At 45.5% G+C, this 20912-nt stretch overlaps 1 protein-coding gene across 14 annotated transcripts in view; it reads right to left on the reverse strand.

Annotated features, from left to right (window-relative positions):
* DGKZ (diacylglycerol kinase zeta) overlaps positions 1 to 20912 on the reverse strand; it is a 140497-nt gene that overhangs the window by 13586 nt on the left and 105999 nt on the right. For 8 of the 14 annotated variants that reach the window (XM_083462565.1, XM_083462569.1, XM_083462566.1 and 5 more), the window contains 18 exons: positions 19608 to 19703; positions 19396 to 19478; positions 18306 to 18366; positions 17361 to 17474; positions 16711 to 16851; positions 15571 to 15649; positions 15040 to 15095; positions 14562 to 14624; positions 14255 to 14328; positions 14018 to 14129; positions 13187 to 13386; positions 11452 to 11552; positions 10783 to 10862; positions 8942 to 8986; positions 8604 to 8673; positions 2560 to 2600; positions 1473 to 1654; positions 807 to 838 (listed from right to left, as the gene is read on the reverse strand). In XM_083462565.1, the coding sequence (XP_083318691.1) occupies positions 807 to 838; positions 1473 to 1654; positions 2560 to 2600; positions 8604 to 8673; positions 8942 to 8986; positions 10783 to 10862; positions 11452 to 11552; positions 13187 to 13386; positions 14018 to 14129; positions 14255 to 14328; positions 14562 to 14624; positions 15040 to 15095; positions 15571 to 15649; positions 16711 to 16851; positions 17361 to 17474; positions 18306 to 18366; positions 19396 to 19478; positions 19608 to 19703 (1630 nt within the window). The remainder of the gene's footprint in view (positions 1 to 806; positions 839 to 1472; positions 1655 to 2559; positions 2601 to 8603; positions 8674 to 8941; positions 8987 to 10782; positions 10863 to 11451; positions 11553 to 13186; positions 13387 to 14017; positions 14130 to 14254; positions 14329 to 14561; positions 14625 to 15039; positions 15096 to 15570; positions 15650 to 16710; positions 16852 to 17360; positions 17475 to 18305; positions 18367 to 19395; positions 19479 to 19607; positions 19704 to 20912) is intronic. The other 6 variants (XM_083462563.1, XM_083462560.1, XM_083462567.1 and 3 more) reach the window with 1 other exon arrangement.

Consider the following 20912-nt stretch of genomic DNA (forward strand, 5'->3'; position numbering starts at 1 on the left):
GTCAGGTCTCGCCCAGCTAGTCATTCCTGCAGCTGCTCCCCGGAAGGAATTCCCTGGTCAGGGCCTCTCTGCAGCACTCAATCCATACAGCAGCAGGGATGAAGGTACTAAGGAACCAATTGAAGGCACTAAGGAACCAATCGCCCTGCATGCCACCACACACTGAAGCTCTCAGCCAAATCCGTCCCAAGCTGTACTGAAAAAATCTCTCGTTCCATCCTAACCTTTTGAGGACTCACCTTTCTGTGCAAGCACAATTGCGACACACACACACATCTTCCATCAATATGCATATTCAGATATGCACATTGAACTGATGCTTCCCAGGATTATGTCATCAAGTTCCAATGTCAACTCCTTCAATCACTGGGTAGTAGCCCCATATACCCTGGGCTGAAAAATGTGTATTTTGACTAGGAATGGCTACCAAAGCAGCTACCATGTTCCAAAAAAGCTCCTCTAACCATCAGAGCTCAAGTTGTCCTGGAGGACCAGCTCCCACAATTTCCAATAGTAGAGAAGCCATGGCATGGCACAACGTTGTGTGAATATTCTGGACTAATGTGGAGAACAGTCTGTGTGAGTAAAATCTAGAAGGGCATATTAAAATACTACATGGAAAACCATCTGCAGCATTTCACTGAAAGTGACGCTGTGTTTTACAGAAGTTAAATGTAACGTTAGACTAGGGGGTGGGGGACTGGGAGGCATGAAAATGAAGCACACAAAATTATAGGTTAGCATTCAATAATTGAGATAAGAAGGAGATATGCTCAAGGAGCACACTAAGAGTAAAACAGTCTCACCTTTGAGGGAATTGCAGCTCCCCATTTCTGAGCTGGGGAAAAAAAGAGAAAATCAAAGCTAAGAGACTAGGTCCTTCCTAAAGCAGCCCTCTTCATCTGCTCAGCTCACCAAGAACTCTCTACCTGTCTAATTTGAAAGGGCCAATAATAGAATTAGCTGTGCTATATCAGAGATTCAGAATTCTATTCTGCTTTGCTCCATATGATAGATCCAGATGAGGGAAGCACAGAACTGAGATATGTAGCAGGGAATTCGCATCCTAGCCATCTTAGTCCTGTTCCTCTCTTTGTACCAGCTTTGTTTACATCTGCCTCCCTTTCCAGTATCAGCATACCAGTCACGCTGCAACCCTGGCTTCGTATGCCATAAGATCTATCGGCCACATGATCCTGAGTCAACTTCCATCCTACGAAGGTTAAAACAGATGAACTAATCGACAGCTCATCCTGGCACATCAATGCCAACGGTGTAAGACTCCCTATGCCAAAGCATTCTCCCCACCTTCACATTGGAACATAAAGCAAACAGAAGAGGAATAATGACTGCCTGAAGGTTGAACTCTCATCCTCCAACTTGCACCCATCCTTAAGCTATTCTTCCTTGGGCTCCTTCCCTCAACCTCGCCTGGTCTTTCTTACCTCCAGGCACTAAGCAGACAGCCTCACCTGGAGACTGGGGTGGATGTTGGTGAACCTGGGAGAGCAGCGTTTTGCCTTATCGGTGTTGAGGGCACATCAACAAGGTCAGGCATGGCAGGAGATGTGCCCACGGTCTGGGTGCGCACCAGTTCTGGGTCCAACACAAAAAGCTCATCCTGAGAGATCTCCGTCACATAGTTGAGATGTTCCTGAGAAAGTACAAGTCAATCATTTTATGGATGGGATTTCTTCATGGTAAACAGTTATTAAAGAAGGGGTCTCTGTGTGTATTTTAAGATAATATGCAATGTGGATTTTCAAGATGGGAGTTCAGCAATTTGAACAAAATCCTGGGAAATTTGTTTTTTTCCTTAAAAGAAAGCAAGATTTCAATTTTGTTGGTCGTGGGAACAGGACTGGAGTTAAAAGAAAATTTGCCTCCATAAATTTAGAAAAAACATAAAGGATACAGAATCCAAAGTGGAATTTTGGCAATCTGTTTATACAATATATATTCTCTCCAACTCTGCTCTCTGCTTATCCAAGAGAGTCAGTTCTATTTTCCTAGTCCCCAGAAAAAAAGAGAAAATCCCACACAAAGCGACAATTACAAATTCTACAATGAAAATTATACTGAAAATTGGAAATTTGTGCACCAATTTATTTCTATTGAAGAATTTTAGCTCTTTTGTTTCAGAATTTTAAACATAACAAAGCTCCAGATCTTGTGGCCACAACTGTGAATCATGCACTATATGGTTTACAGATGTAATACACTAGCACTACAGGGAAACTATGTAATGTCACTGGGGACAAATAAATAATTACTTTTATTTCAGGTCTAATGTATGTACTAGCCTTTCCAAACCTCCCATGTTTCCTGGGCATTATTCTCTAGTGACATGCCACCCTGAATATTTCTTTTTGGATGCACAGAAAATGAAAATATCTGACCTCAAGACTTAATCCCTTTATTAAATAAATATAATGGCAGGGGCCTGAGACATTCTGAAGGAAATGAAAACCAAGTTGCAAGCAGCAATGTATTCCATGGGCAGCATGCAGGCAGACAGTCTCAGATTCCACAGTCTCTTGAGAACAAACTGGAACTCACCTGGGCACGGTCTATTCTGTAAAACCGATCGGCTGTAGTTGCTGCAAGAGAGGAAGAGAAGGACACGGAGTGTTTAGCGTCTATATATAGCCCCAGTGTATTCAAAGAAATTCACGTAACATCTTAGCAACCCTTACAACAACTGTGTGATATAGATCCAATATTAGCTCTGCGCCTGGACTATGAGGGTGATAAAGCAGAGGGTGGTTATAAATCAGAGATTAATAGCATGCTTAAGGACACCTAGTGAGTTCTCACCTGAGGAGAGATATGAACCAGAGACAATCCCTGATTTATAGCTCGGTCTCTTACATTACAATCCTATATATGTCTACTAAGAAGACAGTTTCAAAGGGGCTTACTACCGGGTAAGTTAGTATAGAACAGCAACCTTAGTCACTCTCAAATTTGGGTTAGTGGAACTAACGAGAGAACAGGAAAAGCAGAACTAGTTCATGAATTATACTTGATGCATATCAAGATGTCAGCTGTAAAAGAGAGGTATATATGACACAACAGCAGAAGATTCCAAAGTGGCAGAGTGCTATTGTACTTTGTTCAGCTTGCCAGACAGTTGTCTCCCCCACCCCTTGTGGGCCAGGTGGGGGAGACAGGTGAGCATACCTATCAATCACCTGAGACCTTTTGTTTCTGCATGTGGGGGTCTTCAGTCTCCACCCCTCAAAGCACTATCTTGCCCAGAGCAATGCTTTACAATCCTTACTGTGGTTCCTTTTGAGAAAACAATTCAGTCAATGCCCACTGCCCTTTTGGATGGCAGGTTTAGCAACATTCCAACTCAAAAATACCTAGTGGGAATGCAGGATTATTTTAATTTTTTGTTTCTTTTTGTATGACTGTTGTTTGATGAAATATGCCCAGGTGATTTCCTTCTCTTCATGTATTTCTATATGTACTGAATTGTGGGGGGCAACGGCCTTGAGCAATAAATTGTTATCTTCCTCACAGCTTTGAAAGGGGTTTGAAGATCTGATAACCAGCTGATTGTCAGATCTTACAAACAACAACAACCTTCCAAGTTCTATCTTGCTCAGTCCTTCAAAAGAAGCTTTGCAGTCGCAACCAATAAGTTGTTTAGGCACTGGGCTTGCAAGTTCCTCACCCCTGCTGTAAGCCCTCCAGATCTTATCAAGGAGGGCCATGAATGCTTGTTGTTACCAGGACCATTTGTGGTGACTATGCTGCAAGCTGGCAGGCAGCGATCCAAGAGACACTTGTAAGAATGGAACAGCTGCATTTCACATAGCACCAACAACAACACAAGACAACTTTCCAAAATGCAGCTGCTGAACCTTCACCACAGAAATACTACCTTGAGGGAACACGAGCAAATGAGCAACAACCTTGCATTTACTTTGCTATAATCAGATCATTTGGCAAGGACCTCCCATTTGAGAAGCAGCGGCCTTGAGCATCAAAGGACCAGCTAAACAAAATATATGCAGACAGGATGTTACCACGAGCAACAGATAGAAAGACAATTAGAGGGGGTCCCCCCAAACTTTTTTTTGTGCCACCAGAAGTAAAGAGTACTTTTTTGTATGCTGAGCAGCAGAGGGAAGCTTCCCAAATCTGCTTTGCAGCTGCTGTGGGACTTCCCTGTGCATTTGGATGATCTGCTTGCAGGTGTGGGAACTCTTGCCCTTCGCAACACAATGATCCACATTTAAGAAGTCGCCATGGGAGTTTGCGTATCTTCCATATTGTGAGGATACACAATACATTTATATAAATGGTACACACCGAGTCAACTGGATAGCTTCTAAAGTTCTGACCTTGGTACTGGCAAAATTGACTTCCTAGCCAATATATAGATCTATCTCTGTTTGGGTAGCTTAACTACTTCTTTTCTCATGCACTCTGGTTGGATCAATAGACAGATGGAGCAAGTAGATAGGATTATCCTAACCACGGTATTGCCAATCCTTCTCGTCACAGAGCACCTGTCAGATGCTTTAAAAAATCACATTGGCAGAGCAATCCAAACTGTCTGTGGGTGGACAAAGAACAGGGAGTGGCTATATGTACAGCTCCATTGCTCCCAACAGACAGGCAGAAGGAAGGCGGGTGGAGAGGCAAAAGCTTGAGTTTACACCAGCCTAGTCCTGCTGTAATGATCAGGCCTAGATTGAGTGTGACACCATCAAATGGTAGCACTGGGGCTGGCCTAGGATCCAGGGCCAGCCCAGCTCCTCTCTGCCCCTAAATTGCTCATTTTGGAGCTGTGTGTGGGTTGCCACCAGCAAGAAACCACCAGTGGTGTTTCCAACCTCCCTCTCTTTCAGCAGGCAGAATGGGGAGCAGGTGCTGGCGGAGCCCAGAAGTTGTTCTGGGCTGGCACCTCTGCTCCACTCAACCCACTTTGAAGCAGATTGGGGTTTGGATTGCCCCCTAAGCACCTGCTGATTCCTTTCTCCTTTTGCCAGTGGTGGATTAAATTCTCCTGCCTTCTCCTCACTGCAAGAAGTGAAGTTACAGGGAACCAGGCAGAGGGTCTTCTTGGTAGTTGCACCCGCCCTCTCATCAGATGTCAAGGAAATAAACATCTATCTGATTTTTAGAAGACATTTGAAGGCAGGGAGGTTTTTAAACGTTTGAGGTTTTAATATTTTGTTGGGGGCAACCCAGTCAGACGAGCAGCATATAAATAATTACTATTACACAAAAGGCATTGGTAAAATATGCAGAAGATTTTGAGGTACACAGCTGAATGATTATGGGAGCGTGGCCAAATAAAACAAATATACATCCGTTGGAACAGGCCCCCAAATACTCTCAATTTGTTCACTGTATAACTATGATCTGAGGACTCCTGGGGGCTGTGATCCGAGGTAAGCTGGGGTGGAGAGAGAGAAAGGACTACAGCCCAGGTAAGTTGACCGTGTTGCATTATGGGAGCTCTCCATAAGGCTGAGGAGGTAAGTGGTCAGACTGAGGTTGCTATGGCTGGGCCCTACAAAGACCGGGGAATTCTCCTTGGGAATAGAGCAGAAATAGTGAGGGGAGGGAGGGGTGTCCATGACACAAGCCAGAGCAGATTAGAGGAGTGAAAGAGCCTCGTTTATCCTGTCCTGGGGAGAGATTTACAGCCACAGAACTGTTGATGAAGGCCAGTAATTCAACCATTTTAATGAGCCTGCATTGCCCTTGAATGCCACTCCAACCTTTCTTCTTCCAACGCATTTTCCTCAGTTTGGAACATGCTGCTGGGAAACTGGCAGAAAAGAAGAAAATAATCTGCAGCAACCATATCTGAGAATGGGCTCCTCCTCGTGATATGTGGTGCACACAAGAGACTCGCCCCCCCCCCCCAGTGGGACCCCATAATCATACACACAACAGCAATGCTGGCAATCTTATCCCTTTCCCTCTGGATCAGAGGCTACGTAATGATGTGATTTGGAAGAGCGATTTCCTCTTATTCTGGAGAGAGCAAGGGGCTGGGACAGGGTGAGAGGCAAGCTAACAGTTTTGCAGCTGACTCGGATTCAAAGGTCAGCACCATACTATTCCTTGAGATCTGCGCTGGGGAGTTACTGGAAGGGATCTAAAAAATAAAAATAAATAACTTCAGACAACTGGGAGGGGGAGACTGGGAAACGGCAAAATGGGATGAGGAGGAAAGTAGTTTGAAGGGAGAGTTTGTCCTTCAAGCTACAAACTCAAAAGGCGCTTGAGGTCAAATCATTCACTACTACGTCAAGACGTAAGAATTTAAAAAGAGCCTCCCTGGATCAGGGAGCCATTTAGTTCTGCACCCTGTTTGTAGACTGGCCAACCAAATGCCTGGGCCCTCACCCCTACTTGTGATTTCCAGCAACAGGCATTCAGAGGCATATTGCCTCCGTCAATGGAGGCAGAGTCCAACCTTCATGGCTAGTAGCCATTCACAGCCTCATCTCCCACGAATTTGCCTGATTCTCTTTTAAAGCCATCAAAGTTGGGGGCTGTCATTACTTCCTGTGGGGTGAGTTCCAGAGTTTAGCTAAGCGCTACGTGATGGCTTGGCATCACCCCAACCCACCCATGTTAGTCTCTTGCTCTCTCCAGGGATCTCTCTGGGTCAGTACCAAATCCCACTGAACCAGGTGCTTCTCCCATCCCTCTGGGCCCCCAAGACACTTCTTGTTGCTGCCTGCTATAATCTTGGTGGAGGGAGGCCTCATGGCTTTGAGGTATAGGGCTGCAAAGAAGCTCAACGGGCCATGCAAGTTGCTCCCCGTGTCTTTGGGAACTCATTCCAACATTGCTTACAAGGGCACAAAAGCCGCTATTGTCCCAGCCTGTGGGAGAGTCTCACACTGTTGCTCAAACCAAAACTGAGAAACGGCAGAAATAAATAAAATGTGCTAGTTAAAAGTGAAATGTGCAGTCTGGAAGGCTATAGGAACACAGAATCAACCCTTCAGGTGGTGGTGGTGGGGAGGAGGAGGAGGAGAGAGAGTAGGGGCTGAGAGAGGAGCTGGAACAAAGCTGTGTTTGTAAACAAGACTCTGCTGCCCTGCAGAGCTCTTGGGGGTTCATGCAAAAACACAGCCGGTTGGGTCACAGGCCCAGCAAAGGAACAAAACAAAACAAAACCAGCCAGTCTTCCTTCTCTCCCTCTCATTACTCCCCCAATGCAAAAGCTGTAATTGAATTTGATGTACAAAAGGAAACTCTGAATGCAGCATATTCACTGGTCCCAAAAAACTACTGCTGAAGGCGGCTGGGCGAAACTGCCACGTCTCCCTCATGCCTTTTCCTACAGAGCCATCTGCTGGAGAACAGCAAGACTAATGTCGCTGAGAGAAGACGGCCCAATGTGAAAGAAATGACAAGAGATGCAAACTTCACTCCCTGCTACTGCAGTGCTCTGGTGGGAGCCAGCAGTACCTCCTGCCGAGGGAATACTCAGCACTCTCTCACTGAGGCCTTGATTCTGCTCTGCTGGACCACAGAAAGCTGCCTTAGTTTAGCTGACTATTGTCTTCACCGGGGTTGACAAACGTCCTGCTCATGCGCCAAATTAAGGTCTGCCAAATCACCCAATTTGGTGTGAGTGTGTGGTTGTTTTGGTCAGCCATACCCAGCTGCTGCTCACCTGATGTCACTATGATGTCAGGTGTGAGATAGGAAAAGCTGCAGCTGCCAGGGAATAACCAGGAACTGAGGAGCATGCTCTCAACATGGCTTGTATTTGGAGCTGTTTAAATTAAGCACTGAATGCAAGTTCCGCTGCTCTGCAGTGGGATTAGATCCACCTGATGTCATATGATGCCAGGTGGCTGACAGGTATGCGGACTCAGCCACCTATCCAATATGGCCTGATGAGGGTTGGCTGGTCACTTTTTGATAAGGCCCACCAGGCAAAAGTGCTACCTGCAGTTATCAGGGGTTGAATCTGGGTCCTTCCACATGCAACGAGGACCTAAACGAGGACCTTTTAGGTGGATTTATTACCATCTAGCCCCTATTAACAAGTCCTAAAGCAGCAAGCCCAAATTACCCGCAGAAGGAATGGGAAACGCCAGGCCCGTGGTCAAAGGAGGCCCCTCTCAGGCCTCTCTATTTGGCCCTCAGAACTCCCCAGCCCACCCAGCAGCAGAGGACATGTTTAGCCACAAAATGCCGCAAGTTCAATCCCTGACAACACCAGGTAGTGTTCGGAAAGTCTCCTGGTCTGACCCTCTGGAGAGCCACAGCTGGTCTGTATAGATAAGAGAGAGCTAGATAGATCAATGGTTCGATTGAGGCAATGTCTTGTGCTCCTTTGTACTCAGGAGAAGCAAAGGAAATAATTCAAAAGGCAGCATGGAACAAGTGACGTTTCCAACGGTACTGACCAGCACTATTTGAGCTCTACATAAAACAAAATTATAATTATAGAAATATATTCCATTACAGCATCGATGGCTCTGGCAACAAATTTCCGTAGCATTAGTCATGGAACCTTTGATGCACTGAGCCCCCACCTACTGACTACAGAGTTAGTATATATTTACATATCCGCTCCACACACACACATATACGTATGTACTCACAGTCCAGGAAGCACCACTTGGGGGACAGTTTCTGGCATGACAATGTCTTTGGTTTGGCTCCGTCCCCTTCCTGCATCAAAGCAAGCAAAAAAGAATCAGGTCTCCTTTCCTACCCTCTTTTCAAAGCCTCTTCTGGCTTGCTCCAGCACAGATGCCTCAGGTGGACTCAAGACACATGCTTTGACACAAATCGGAAGGCACAGAGCACATGGATGCAGCTCAAGACAGATGCACTGGACAGATACTGATGAAAGTCCATCATGCACAAAAAAGGCAGAAGGGGTGTGGGGAGAAGAGTCTTTCAACAAAGGGGAAGTGGAGACAGAAAAGATACACACCTCTGGAAACAGGCTCTGAATAGTGGAAGGGCCTGAAGGAAAATCCTGTGGAAAGGGAAGGAGCTGGGTTACCGCTACCATTAGGATATGCTTGCATCCCCATAGCTGTAGGAACCTGCAGGGTGCTCCTCACATCTTCTGGAGCAGCCAGCCTCCATATTGGCCAGTGTAATCCAAAAGCAAGATTGCACAAGCACCAGCCAGGAAAATGGTTTCAAGTGTGGGAAAGAAATTTAGGAGGAGGACGAGGAGGAAAAGACAGCAAAGCCATGTGCCATGGCAGTCCAAGTGCCCTAGTTTCACAATGAGCTTCAGGCTATGTTGGCCTTCCCAGCTGGACAATTTGATCACAGCTGCTTCTCATAATCATTGTTATGACCAAAATCAAGCTTGAGAGGTTCCAGGTTCTTTTGCACTGAACACTATATCCACATCCGGTGCAGTGTGTTTTATTACCTGCCTGAAACCTAAGGGCTGGACAAAGGGCAAATCCGTAAAGGCAGGTAAAGGGAGGGAGAGAAAGCAGTTTACGGAAGATTGCCCACACAATCTCATTTCCTTTGTAACCAAGCTCCAGGGAACGGATTTCTCCATGCATTTATTGGCTTGAGCCAAAGCAGGAAGTCAGTGACATTTCCCAGCTAAACAAAAATATTGGTGTGTCATTCACAAAAGCTGCCAGGTAAGGTGCAAGCTTCACTTAGAACTGGAGGCATCACAGTGATGCGGAACAAAATTCTTGTAACTAAAACTCTAGGCAAGATAACTGAAATTCTATCCAGGTTCGAGGCATGAAGAAGTTATTATATTTGCAAAAGACTTGTTACAAATTAGAATGCATCCAACGTAAGTCACAGAGTAGACTCATTAAAATCAATGGACACAACTCATTTCATTTATTTCAGTGGGTCTATTCTGAGTATTAGTTAGTTGGATACAACCCTGGAATATTTCCTCCGGCATGTAAAGCAATGTGGGAATGAGCCTGCACTTACCTTGACCCCTGACCGCCTCCCAACTAGGAGTTACCTCCCTGGGTTACATCAGAACCGATGACTTTTTTATTTATTTATTGTACAGTGGTGCCCCACAAGACGAATGCCTCGCAAGACGAAATACCCGCTAGACGAAAGGGTTTTCCGTTTTTCGATGCACTTCGCAAGACGAATTTCCCTATGGGCTTGCTTTGCAAGACGAAAACGTCTTGCGAGTCTTGCGATTTTTTTTGCTCCCCAGCCTTTTTCTAAGCCGCTAAATAGCCTTTTAGCCGCTAATCCGCTAAGCCTTTAATAGCCGCTAAACCGCTAATAGCGCTAATCCGCTAATAGGGTTGCTTCGCAAGATGAAAAAACCGCTAGACGAAGAGACTCGCGGAACGGATTATTTTCGTCTTGCGAGGCACCACTGTAGGTATATTTACTTGCTTTCATTGAAATTCCCAGGGCATCTTACACTGAATTCTTTCCTTTTACCCAAACTACACTGCATACAACACCCAGCTTTGTTACTTCAGGATTTGTTCATGCAGGTTAACAACTTTTCCCCACATTTCTTTAATCGTATGGGGCAGGTGGCAGTGGGGACATTTAGGTCGACCCTTAAACTATGCAGACGCATAACTAAACTACTTCCTGTTGCTCTGTATGTTATGAATCGTAAGCAGAGGCAACTCCTGCTGCTCAGTCAACTGTTACATTTCATTTGAGGGGCAGTTAATTACAACTGGAGAAGCACAGATACTATGGCAGCAGGGATATCCAAGTGGTATGTCACTTGAACAGCAGTAGAATTATAGCAAGGTTACACCCTCCCCTTCTCCAAGTGTTCTGCTTGCATCTCACCTCCTGAAGCCTCTCAATGTGGGTCCGGCATATCTCCAAGTCACTGTCTCCTGGCACAACGATAATTCCCAAGGGCACAGCTGGAAAGTAAGAATGTTATCAACAAATACCACTGAACCTGCTAAAATACATTCCTGGCGTATCAGGTATTCACTGAGCAGAAGCTAGGGGACAATTCATAGATGCAACACCAAGGTTGCATGTTTGATCCCCTTATGGGACAGCTGCATATTCCTGCACTGCAGGGGGTAGGACTAGATCATCCTTAGGGTCCCTTCCATCTCAAGCATCATACCATCTCACAATGCACAAGGGAAGCTACTTATCTGAAGGTATCTAATGGACAAAATCTTTGTGCATGTGGAATTTTAATATGTCAGGGAGAAATGCTAGGCTAGAAGCCTTCTCTCACAGATGTGTTAGCTTTGCACATACAGGGAATTTTGATGTGAGGGCTCTTTAAAAAAAAAGACTAATTAAGATGCTGCCATGCTAGAGTAACACATTTGAATAGGCTGCCAGAAGGGCAGAAGGTGCCAGCGACTTGCCCACATGCTGTATTGTTATGGACAAAGGTGTGCAAGTATAAAATGGCTCCAGAAAGTTCCTGCAAGTTGTTCTAGGCATCCTTTAGCTAAAGAGGCTCCAGCAGTGGAACCAGCTACTCACAGGCCTCCTTGAGCTTCTCCTTGTCGTAGTGAAGTGCTTCGTAGTCGTGCATGCCAATTCGGCTTACGCGGATTCTTAGCCGTTCTGGAACGGGCTGCTGACTGTTTGCGCAGCAGGAAGGAAAAGTGCTGATTTAATTAAGGTGGGGCTGCTTAAGGAAAGGAAGACAGCATTGGTGTGGGAGGGAAGGGAGGGAAAGAGGGGGAGATATGGGGTGGGGGAAAAATCCCAGAATGTGATATGAAATCCCCATGCACAACAACAACTATTAGAGTAGCATTGTAGCATTTAAAAACTTGCTTTCTGACTAGTGGACAGGAACTCAAAACAACAGTTGCATTTGCAATCGGCTCTTCATTTAGTCCATTAAGGCTATCAATAGGTACTAGTCCTGATGCTTGTGTTCACTGTCATCAGATGTCAAGGAAATAAACTAACTACAGTATCTGACTTTTAGAAGCCATGTGAAGGCAGGCCTGTATTGGGAAATTTTTAATGTCTGATGTTTTACAATTTTTAAAAATATGTGCTGTAAGCCACCCAGAGTGGCTGGGGAAATCCAGCCAGATGGGCGGGGTATAAATAATAAAATTATTATTATTATTACTATTATTATTCAGCACTAAAATGGGCATCCAGTCTTTGAGAAATCAGAAGAAAAAACAAAGTGGCAGGCGGGACACCCCTGGGCCCCCGTTATGCCTCTAGCCACGCAGGTTGCTTCCATAACACTGGCCCCAATTGCCATCTCCCATGTACAAATGCAGGCAGGCCAGAAGGAAGGGAGGCACAATTCCTGGCTTCTTGGGAATGTGCTTCTTTATGTAAGAATGATAGAAACTTGCAGCAGGCCTCATGGGCAATGTAGAGAGGCAGGAGACCAGCACAGTCTCAGTACTGGGACAGAGCTGAAGATGGGGGTTAAATGTTGCTAGTTCAGCACGACAATGCCAAATGGAAGCGTAACAAGCAGCCATGTAGATGTACCTAGGACAGGAAAACAGGCTTGCCAAGAAGGGTATGAATGCCAGAAAAGACACAAAACCCACCTTTTATTATGCCTTGAATGGGATAAGCAGCATAATAAAAACCTTTCCCCCCCCCCAATCAGTACAATGTAGGAAGCTGTGCACCTAAGATCTTGTGCCACTCATTAGTGTCTAGGAGTCTGTGATACAACTCTCCACTCCCTTCCCCCAAAAGAAAATATAGCAGAGAAGGAACTTTGCTTCCGCAGAGCCCTCTCTGTGGGCTCATATAACCCTGCTTCCTCCATTAATCATTCAGCTGCTTGCCTTTAGGACTAGGACAAGGCAGAGCCTTCCTGATAAAGCAGTTGAGAAAAGGCAGTTACGCTTTTATGGTGGGTGGGGGGAAAGGGTGCTCAATATCAGTGTTTTTTGGACTTCAGAAGACTCAGTGCTGCATAGCTAGAAAACCCAATACATCTGTCTGTAGAGACTTTAATTCTGTTGGGTTTTATATATCTTACATTTCATAGTATTAGAACTTGCCTTTAGGATGGTTTCCAATGCATTTTAATCCAAACCTCTGGGATATAGTAGGATAGAAATCCCACTCAACTCAGCAGTTAAGCTCACAGCAGGCAGTCCTGCTAAAGGATGAGGAAGCTCATCCACCATGCAAAAGGTTTATTACACTTTGAACAGGCAAAGCCACCTGCACTCCCTGCCCCAAAGCCTTGGGGGTGGTCCCTTTGTCAGGTAGAACGTACTCATTAAGCAGAGGCATGGAGTTGCGCCTCTTGGTCTTCTGCACCATGTTGGCCTGGTTGCGCAGGGATATGCGAATGCAGGAAGCCCCCAGCTTGCAGGGCTCTCCGTCCACTTGCATGGGGATGGCCTTGGACGTGGTCAACAGCACCTCCCGGCACTGGTGCAACCGCTCTCCGTGGCCGCCCACTTGCAGTGCTGCCTACAAAAGGAAGAAGAGTGTTGAACAGGAAGGGCCAACCAACGACCAGCGTCAGTGGAAGACTGCACATGACCTGAACCTGGGAAAAGAAACATTTTCCCATTACCAGCAGCATCTGAGGCTGCTGTGCAGTGACTCAAATCAACAGCCTCTCCAGCCTAGTATTGCCAGCTCTGACTTGCAGTGGCTGCCCAGAGGTCCCAACAGGGGTGCTTCCCAGTTCCTGCTTCTTCTTAGGACTCTTTAATGTTTAAGTAGAGATGCTAGCAGATGAACTTGGGAGCTGAGACGACATGCATGACGTATGTATACCACTGAGCCAGGGGAGTGGGCTAGATGACTCTCAGGACCCCTTCCAACTCGACAGTTCTATGATTCTATCTAGTTTAATACTTGTGTCAGACAGCTCCTCCGGGCAAGCTAATAGTTAAACAACAGATCAAGAGGCTGGCACTGTCCTTGTCAGCCAGGCAGGCTTAGCGGCAGCTTAGTTGGTCTTGTTTACTTGTTCAGGTTGCACCAGTGTTAGTGTTATAGAGGCTAGAAGTTCCAGTCCCTCCCCCCAATTCCAGCTGCCTCTGCTGTCCTTGATGACCCCAGAGATCAGCCATCAGGAGCTGCCCTGGCTTACCAGGGATGTCATGGTGAAGCCGATGACCTCAAGGCAGCCGTCATCATGGCGCTGGGGTTCAAAGTCATGGTGCTCCCCGGGATTGCCCCAAGGCATGGTGCCTGCGCAGTACCTGCACGAAGACAGGAAGGAGGGGAAGTGTGTTGGGGGCAGAGGATAGCACACCTCTGATCCCTGAGCGTTGGGAGGGAGTCAAAGGAGGGGGAACGTTCCCCGACAGGGAGAGTTACCACTCACCTTGGAATGTTTAGGAAGACGAGGCATTGTGGCTTCAGATCTTGGATTTTGGGGGTCAGGTCTGTCCCATCACACTAAGGAAAGAGGAAAAGGCGACAGTCAGCTGTCAAGGCTGGCTGCAGCACAGAAGAACCCCAGGCGTTCTTTCTATCCCTTTCGTGAGGGAACAAAATTCTTAGCGCCTTGATCTTTCCCAAAGATGCATTTGTCCGCAGGGTTTATCTTTAACACGGCAGCAGAATGACCTTCTCAACCCAATCAATAACCAGTGCCCTCCAAGTGCCTGTTGGCCCCACAGCTGACTCACCACCACTTTGATGTGTTTCGCTAAGTCTCTGGAGCTCCCCATGAGGAAATCGGAAAATGCCGTCTGCCAGAAGAAGAGAAACCGAGTTAGTTCACAGAGGCTGACCAGGCACTGACTAATTTCAAACGGCGCTCTTTGATCCCCACTTATCATGTTGCCTTGGCTCCACTAACCTCTTACCTGCTGGAAGCAAGGCATGCACCCCAGTCAGGATTAAATCCCATCCCCCCCCATCAAATGATGTCACCAGTGATGTCATCTTATGGGTGGGTAGATTAGGAGAACTGACCCCCCAAGATTGGCCCACAGGACAGAAGTTCCCCACCCCTGTTCCAAAGGCTTCCCTGGGAAGAAAAACATTACAGTATGGCCTGCCCTCCAGATGCTCCACATGTTACAGTGAAAAACTCTGGGGACACACTGAGACCAAGGGAACAATTCCTAACTGGGCTGTGAAAGGACATCCCAGTGAACTTACCCCAGCATAGAACATTTTATTCCGAAATCGGCTGTTAAATTTCTCTGGATTGGCCTCTGCAGAAAAAAAAGGTTGCTATGGGTTACTTGTTGCCACATTTGTGACATTAAGTCACATTTCTGTCTCCATGACTGGTTAAATCACTGAAGCACCTTCTCTGCATGCGCATCTCCCCACATTAGAAAAAAGCAGCAGAAAGTCTCTAGTCCCCCACCCAATATCCGCTACCAAAGTTGACCGTCTCTTGCCACAATGTGCTCACACAGCACTCTACTGTATGACAGGATTAGGGGATTATTATTTGTGCTAAACTAGCACTAATATGGACCTTTACCCCTCTTGTTGAAAGGAAAGGCATTTGTTGTACCTTGAAGCCAATTCCTTGTCACTTTCTTCTCCCTCCTGAGTAAGCCCTCTGCTTTCAGCTCATGACCTCCAAAATCATAGGTATGGTTTCCCCACAGGAGGCCATCCCTCCAAGCATGGTGCACTGAGAGCATTGGCCACATCCCACCTGTTGTTGCTATTTACCTCGGGACTCGTGGAATTCCAGTGTCACCCGGGCGTCAAAACCAAGGCTGAAATAATTGTTGAAGACATCAAGTGGGAGCTAAAATTGAGAGTGAGAGGAAACACCACTAAATCTGAGGCTCTGATGAAGGCGAAATGACTTTTCAGCTACTCTATAAATACCCATATGTGACTAAGCAAAGCAGAATTCAATGGAAAAATGCTCTCCTACCCATGAGGGGGGTGGATGGGGTGAAACAGTAGTTAGGACAACAGTGTTTTGTCATAGAAGTGCCATGAACATCAAGAGACAAGGGATGAAAAGCCCTGGAGTGGGGAGCCTTAAAGAGTGCTTTAAGGTAAAAAGTAGAGACTGTAGATCCTTAGAAATATGCCACGGCGGGGTTTTGTTTTGTTTTAATTTTCATTTATAACAAAAAACAACCACCTTTCAATGATCATTCAACAATATTTCTAACATTTTAACCTCGACTTTCCTCCTCCTCTTTCTTCGGTTCCTTAAAGTTTCCCCCCCTCCCCCCCTGCATATTCCAATTGTTTCAACTTATTCTTTTGATCATCTGTTATCATATATGTTTCAGAAACTGCAAGTTTTTACAGTAATCTTGCTAGTGTCTTAATCTGTTTGCAATTTGCTTGTAAATATTCAACAAAACATTTCTATTCCTTAATAAAAAGTTTGTTGTCTTGATTTCTTAATTCTTCAAGTTAAGTTTCACCATTTCTGCATATTCCCTTAATTTCTATAAGCCATTCTTCTCTGGTCCGGACTTCTTCTTCTTTCCATATTTGAGCAAATATTATTCTAGCGGCTGTAGTTGCATACACAAATAAGTTTCTATATTGTTGAGGTAGCTCTGATCCCACAATCCCCAAAACAAGTATGCTGTGGTTAACCTTTTCACACTGGGCAAATTGGCTATCCTGCTCCTTTCCCTGTCTTACTTTCTTCATAGCTATCCTACTTGCTTACTTTACATACATGGCAAAAACCATTAGGTTAGCTAGGGGCAGTTGCAGTTGCCATAACACACCTGACCCACCATGAAAGAAACCAGAAGGAAGCATACTAAGTATATCTTTGGTGGGGAGACTGTGGCAGCTGGCCCTAAAAGGGCATGATGGTGTCGTGGGCCTCACCTTGTCTGCCGTCGTCTCATCCTTCTCTTCAGCGTTTGCCTCAGGATTTGGCTCCACCTGCAGACTCCAGCGGTCCAGCTGCACAATCTCCCCCTCTTCTACGTGCGACAGGATCTTTGACAAGGGCTCGTCCGTGTAACCCTGTGGGTTGAGATGATCTCCGTGAAGGACTGGCGCAAGATAGTGAGCATTAAGTGACCTCCTTTCGGGAAGGGCTCTGGCTGAGTATCAAAGGTCCAATCCCCAGCAAATTAAGCAGGGCTGGGATAGACTTATTCCTGGAAACCTGGAGACCCACTGCCAGTTACTATAGATAATACTGACTTAAGAATAAGAATACTGACTTATAGGATAAGTGGATAGCTCAGTTGGTTAGAGCATGGTGCTGATAACACCAAGGTTGCAGGTTCAGTCCCCGTATGGGACAGCTGCCTATTCCTGCAGGGGGTTGGACTAGAATTCAGAATTCAGGGGTGCCCAAACTTTTAAGTTTCCTGCTTGGCAGGGGGTTGGACTCGATGGCCTTGTGGTCTCTTCCAACTCTATGATTCTATGATTCTATAAGAAGGACTGACTCAGCACATCTCACACCCCACTGCTGACCTGGAACACAGTAAAGTCTATAATTGGTACCGAACTGGCAGTCTTACCCCACCCCAGTTCAACGTCCTTGCCAGGTCATTTCCAGTCCCCAGGGGAAGAATGGCCACAGGCGGTGGAGGGTTCAGGCGCAACTGGTCCAAGATGGAGAGGATCCACCCCACCTATTTAGCCAAGAAAGACAAAGGTTCAGACAGAAATTCGGCTGGGAGCTTCCCTTGCTTTTTTTTTTGGCACATGGCTGTTTTCTCAATATAGGCCAAACTCCAAAAAATGGCAAAAAGAGAGAAGCTGTTAGGAACTGGGGGAAGACCCCATGAGTGGCTACTAGGCCATACATTGCCAGTTAATCTGGTTTGGAACCGACTGGTCACAAGCAAAGCAAAAAAAGAATAATCTGTGAATACTAGAGAGTTATGCAAAAGCAGCTCATAGTTTAGAGAGAAGTGGCATGTTGAATAAAGGTCAGCAGGGTAGCAGTACCTGAGCAGTCACTGCAGTGATTTATCCACCAGCCACGCTAATCACAAAACCACCAATGCAGGCCTTGCTCACAAAAACCACTGTCACTAGCATGCAATTCAGCTAGCATCTTGGTTGAAGAGGAAACACACTGCATCCTGGGCAATGTAGTCTTGAATAATGATGAGTGTGTTATAGAACTTGGTGGACCCATCCTTCTCATTTGATTTAGAGCCAATGAACTGTCTCTTAATTGGCTATCCATAACTGCTATCCATGGTGGCCGTGTTCTATCTGCACTGTTCAAGGTGATACACCTCCAAATGCCAGTTGTTGGGAATAAAATGTAGGGATAGTGCTGTTGCACTCAGGACCTACTTGCAAGCTTCCCAGAGACGTCTGGTTGGCCACTGTATGAAGAGTCCTGGGCCAGATGGGTCTTTGGCCTGATCCTGGTCCTCTTGTGGCGTTATAACATAAACCCTGGCTTTCTTCATAACTCATCAAGTGCTCAAGGGATCACGGCCACTTACCGTACCATCTCCCCCACATGCCAGAATTCGTAGGTTGTGCACTTTGCGATACATCTCCAACCTGCACAAAGCCCAGAAGAAGTGATAGTTAAGAGGACAAGAACAGAATGTGCAGCATTAACAGGAAGCAACCCCTCGTTTTCATATAATCTTTCAGAAATGTAGAAGCTGAGTAAGAACCCATCAAGACATGTTTGTCTTTGGAACCAATCCTCAATCTGGCACAATCTTCATGCTACCAGAAAGAGCTGTATGGCCAAAATCAGAGGAAGAGGGTACTGGGAAAGAAGGACTGTACTTTGGATGATGTAATTTAGACTAGGAATTCCCAACCCCACTTATTTGGGAGAAAGCTCCACTAAAATCAATAGGATTTACTTTTGAGTGGACATGGGTAGGACTGCACTATTAGATTCTCCTTCCTTCAGGAAGCAGAAGGTGTCCTGGTTAGAAGGTGTAAACAGTAGTTCTTTTTTCTGCTGCACTTGGGCCCTAACTGAAAAGAAGCATAGCTGCTAGGGACTTGTGATGAATTTGAGAAACGATGGTTCTGCCCTGAAGTCTGCTTCATTATCTGCGTGTGAAAAGTCTCTCTCTTAGCCCAGGTGGGCCCTTCAAATGTTGCTGAACAATACTTTCCATCACCCCTGGGCACTGGCCAAGCCTGCTGGGGCTGATGGGAATTTCAGTTCAGCCAAAGATTCCCTAATTCACCTCATAGGGTTGTTCATTTTCTTCTATTCCACTCTCTCTTTAGACCATTATCAGCACTTTTCAACTGAAAGTACTTCACTGTATATCAAGCAGTACAAGTACCACCAGTTGAAAAGCCCTGCTTTACACAGTCAACAGTAGCTTAGATTGAATGGGTCATCCAGCTTGAAAAATGACAGAACATCAGGTGTTCCCACTCTTCTTGTACTAAAGTGCCACTCTCTGCTCCTTGGAAGATATACAGGATGCAAATGTAAACACACACACACAAAAAAACCAGAATATGTGGAGATTTTCCGGGAATTTCAGTCCTGTGTCTTTTAGAAAAGGCCTCTCTACTGGGATGGGGCTAAGACTCATTCAGACAGATACTCACGCTTCTTTGGGGCCTCCCTGGCTGAGATCAAAAACTTGTCGAGGGTTGAGGTACCACATAAATGACTGGATTATTTTTGTTCCCTAAAAATGATGGAGAAAGAAGAGTCAGGAAATTCGGAAACAAACTGAAGAAGGACTAGGGCTAAAATACAGATGTGTCAGCATATGGTCTGCAACCAATGGAATAAAATGCTTGAAAAATACACTTACCTGATTCCCACCACTTTTGGGGTTCACAAACACAAGCAGCGGCTTCATGAGAGGTGCTGGGACAGGCTTGATGACGAAGGGTTTCCATCGCCCTTCCTGCAAAATAACATTAGTAATGATTAAGGAAAATGACCCAGATTATGGTGAAATAAGAGCTTATGCCTGGGAAGCTCAATTCGTTTGTTTTTGTAGGACCCCAGTTATTATCACCATTAAAGTCTACATTACTCTGTTAGTACAAGTTGCGTAAAACTGGACAAACATGCATGATCTGTTCTTCATGGGCAAATATAAGCAGGGATGTATTTTGGCTTTGGCAGAAGTTGGAGTTCAATGTTCATTTCTGGTCAAGGTCTCTGGAAACAGGCATAAATATAATGGGGAAAGTTGGGCCACTGGAAGCTTCAATCATCGGTTGCCAGCTTTATAAGTTTCATTACAAAAGTACAAAGTTGTTGTCAGCCTTTTCTCCTTTTGGACTTCAATCCCCACCATCCTGAGAAACAAGCTGTCTCCTTTTGGTCTGCCACTAACGTTGCCTCAGGTAGGGAAGCAAAAGCTCCCCAAGCCTTTAATCCCATGTGATCAGTTAGCAATATTTAGGATTTATTGACAATGTGGTATCAAAGCAGCATTAACTAGGTTCTCCTCCTCCATTCAAAAACAGTACTTAAATTCAGTGACTAAACCTTAATGATTTAAAATGTGGTCCTCCATTTGCTGCAGTTTCTCTCTGCTAACAAGTCAAGAGCCATCCTTAGCACACAGCATCCTTAGTAAACTGACAGCTGGTGACTATGCAACTGAACTGTACATTATTAGTGATCACCGGAGACTAGTAATTCTATGACAGAAATGGGGACTCTGTGGCCCTCCAGATGTTTCTGAACCACAACCCCTACCATCCCTGGCTAGGGTTGATCAGAGTTTAGGTCCAACTCTCATCCATCCCAAGGTTATATTATAAAGGAGCCAAGGGAGGGGGTGGAGGGAAGTCAGGGGATTCAAGTAATCCCATACTGTGGATTCAATACGGATCATATATATAGTTCTTTTAAATGTTTTATTTTATGCCTTTTATTCTTCTTAAAGTAATGCTTTTGTTTTTGTGAAAATTAATAAAAATATTAAACAAAACAAAAATCCCAGGGTCCCTATCTTTGGAAAAGTAACTGAATGTGTTACTGAACCATATTCCCAGCAGAAATAGACTAGAATTCTATGGCTGACCCCTCTCCTCCTCCCCTTTGTAGAATAGCACAATGAAATGTTGAAGCATTCAGTCAACCAGAGTTTCCCAAGGTA

This window comes from Podarcis liolepis (assembly GCF_965112155.1).
Source record: "Podarcis liolepis genome assembly, chromosome: 1".
In the NCBI taxonomy this organism is placed as follows: domain Eukaryota; kingdom Metazoa; phylum Chordata; class Lepidosauria; order Squamata; family Lacertidae; genus Podarcis; species Podarcis liolepis.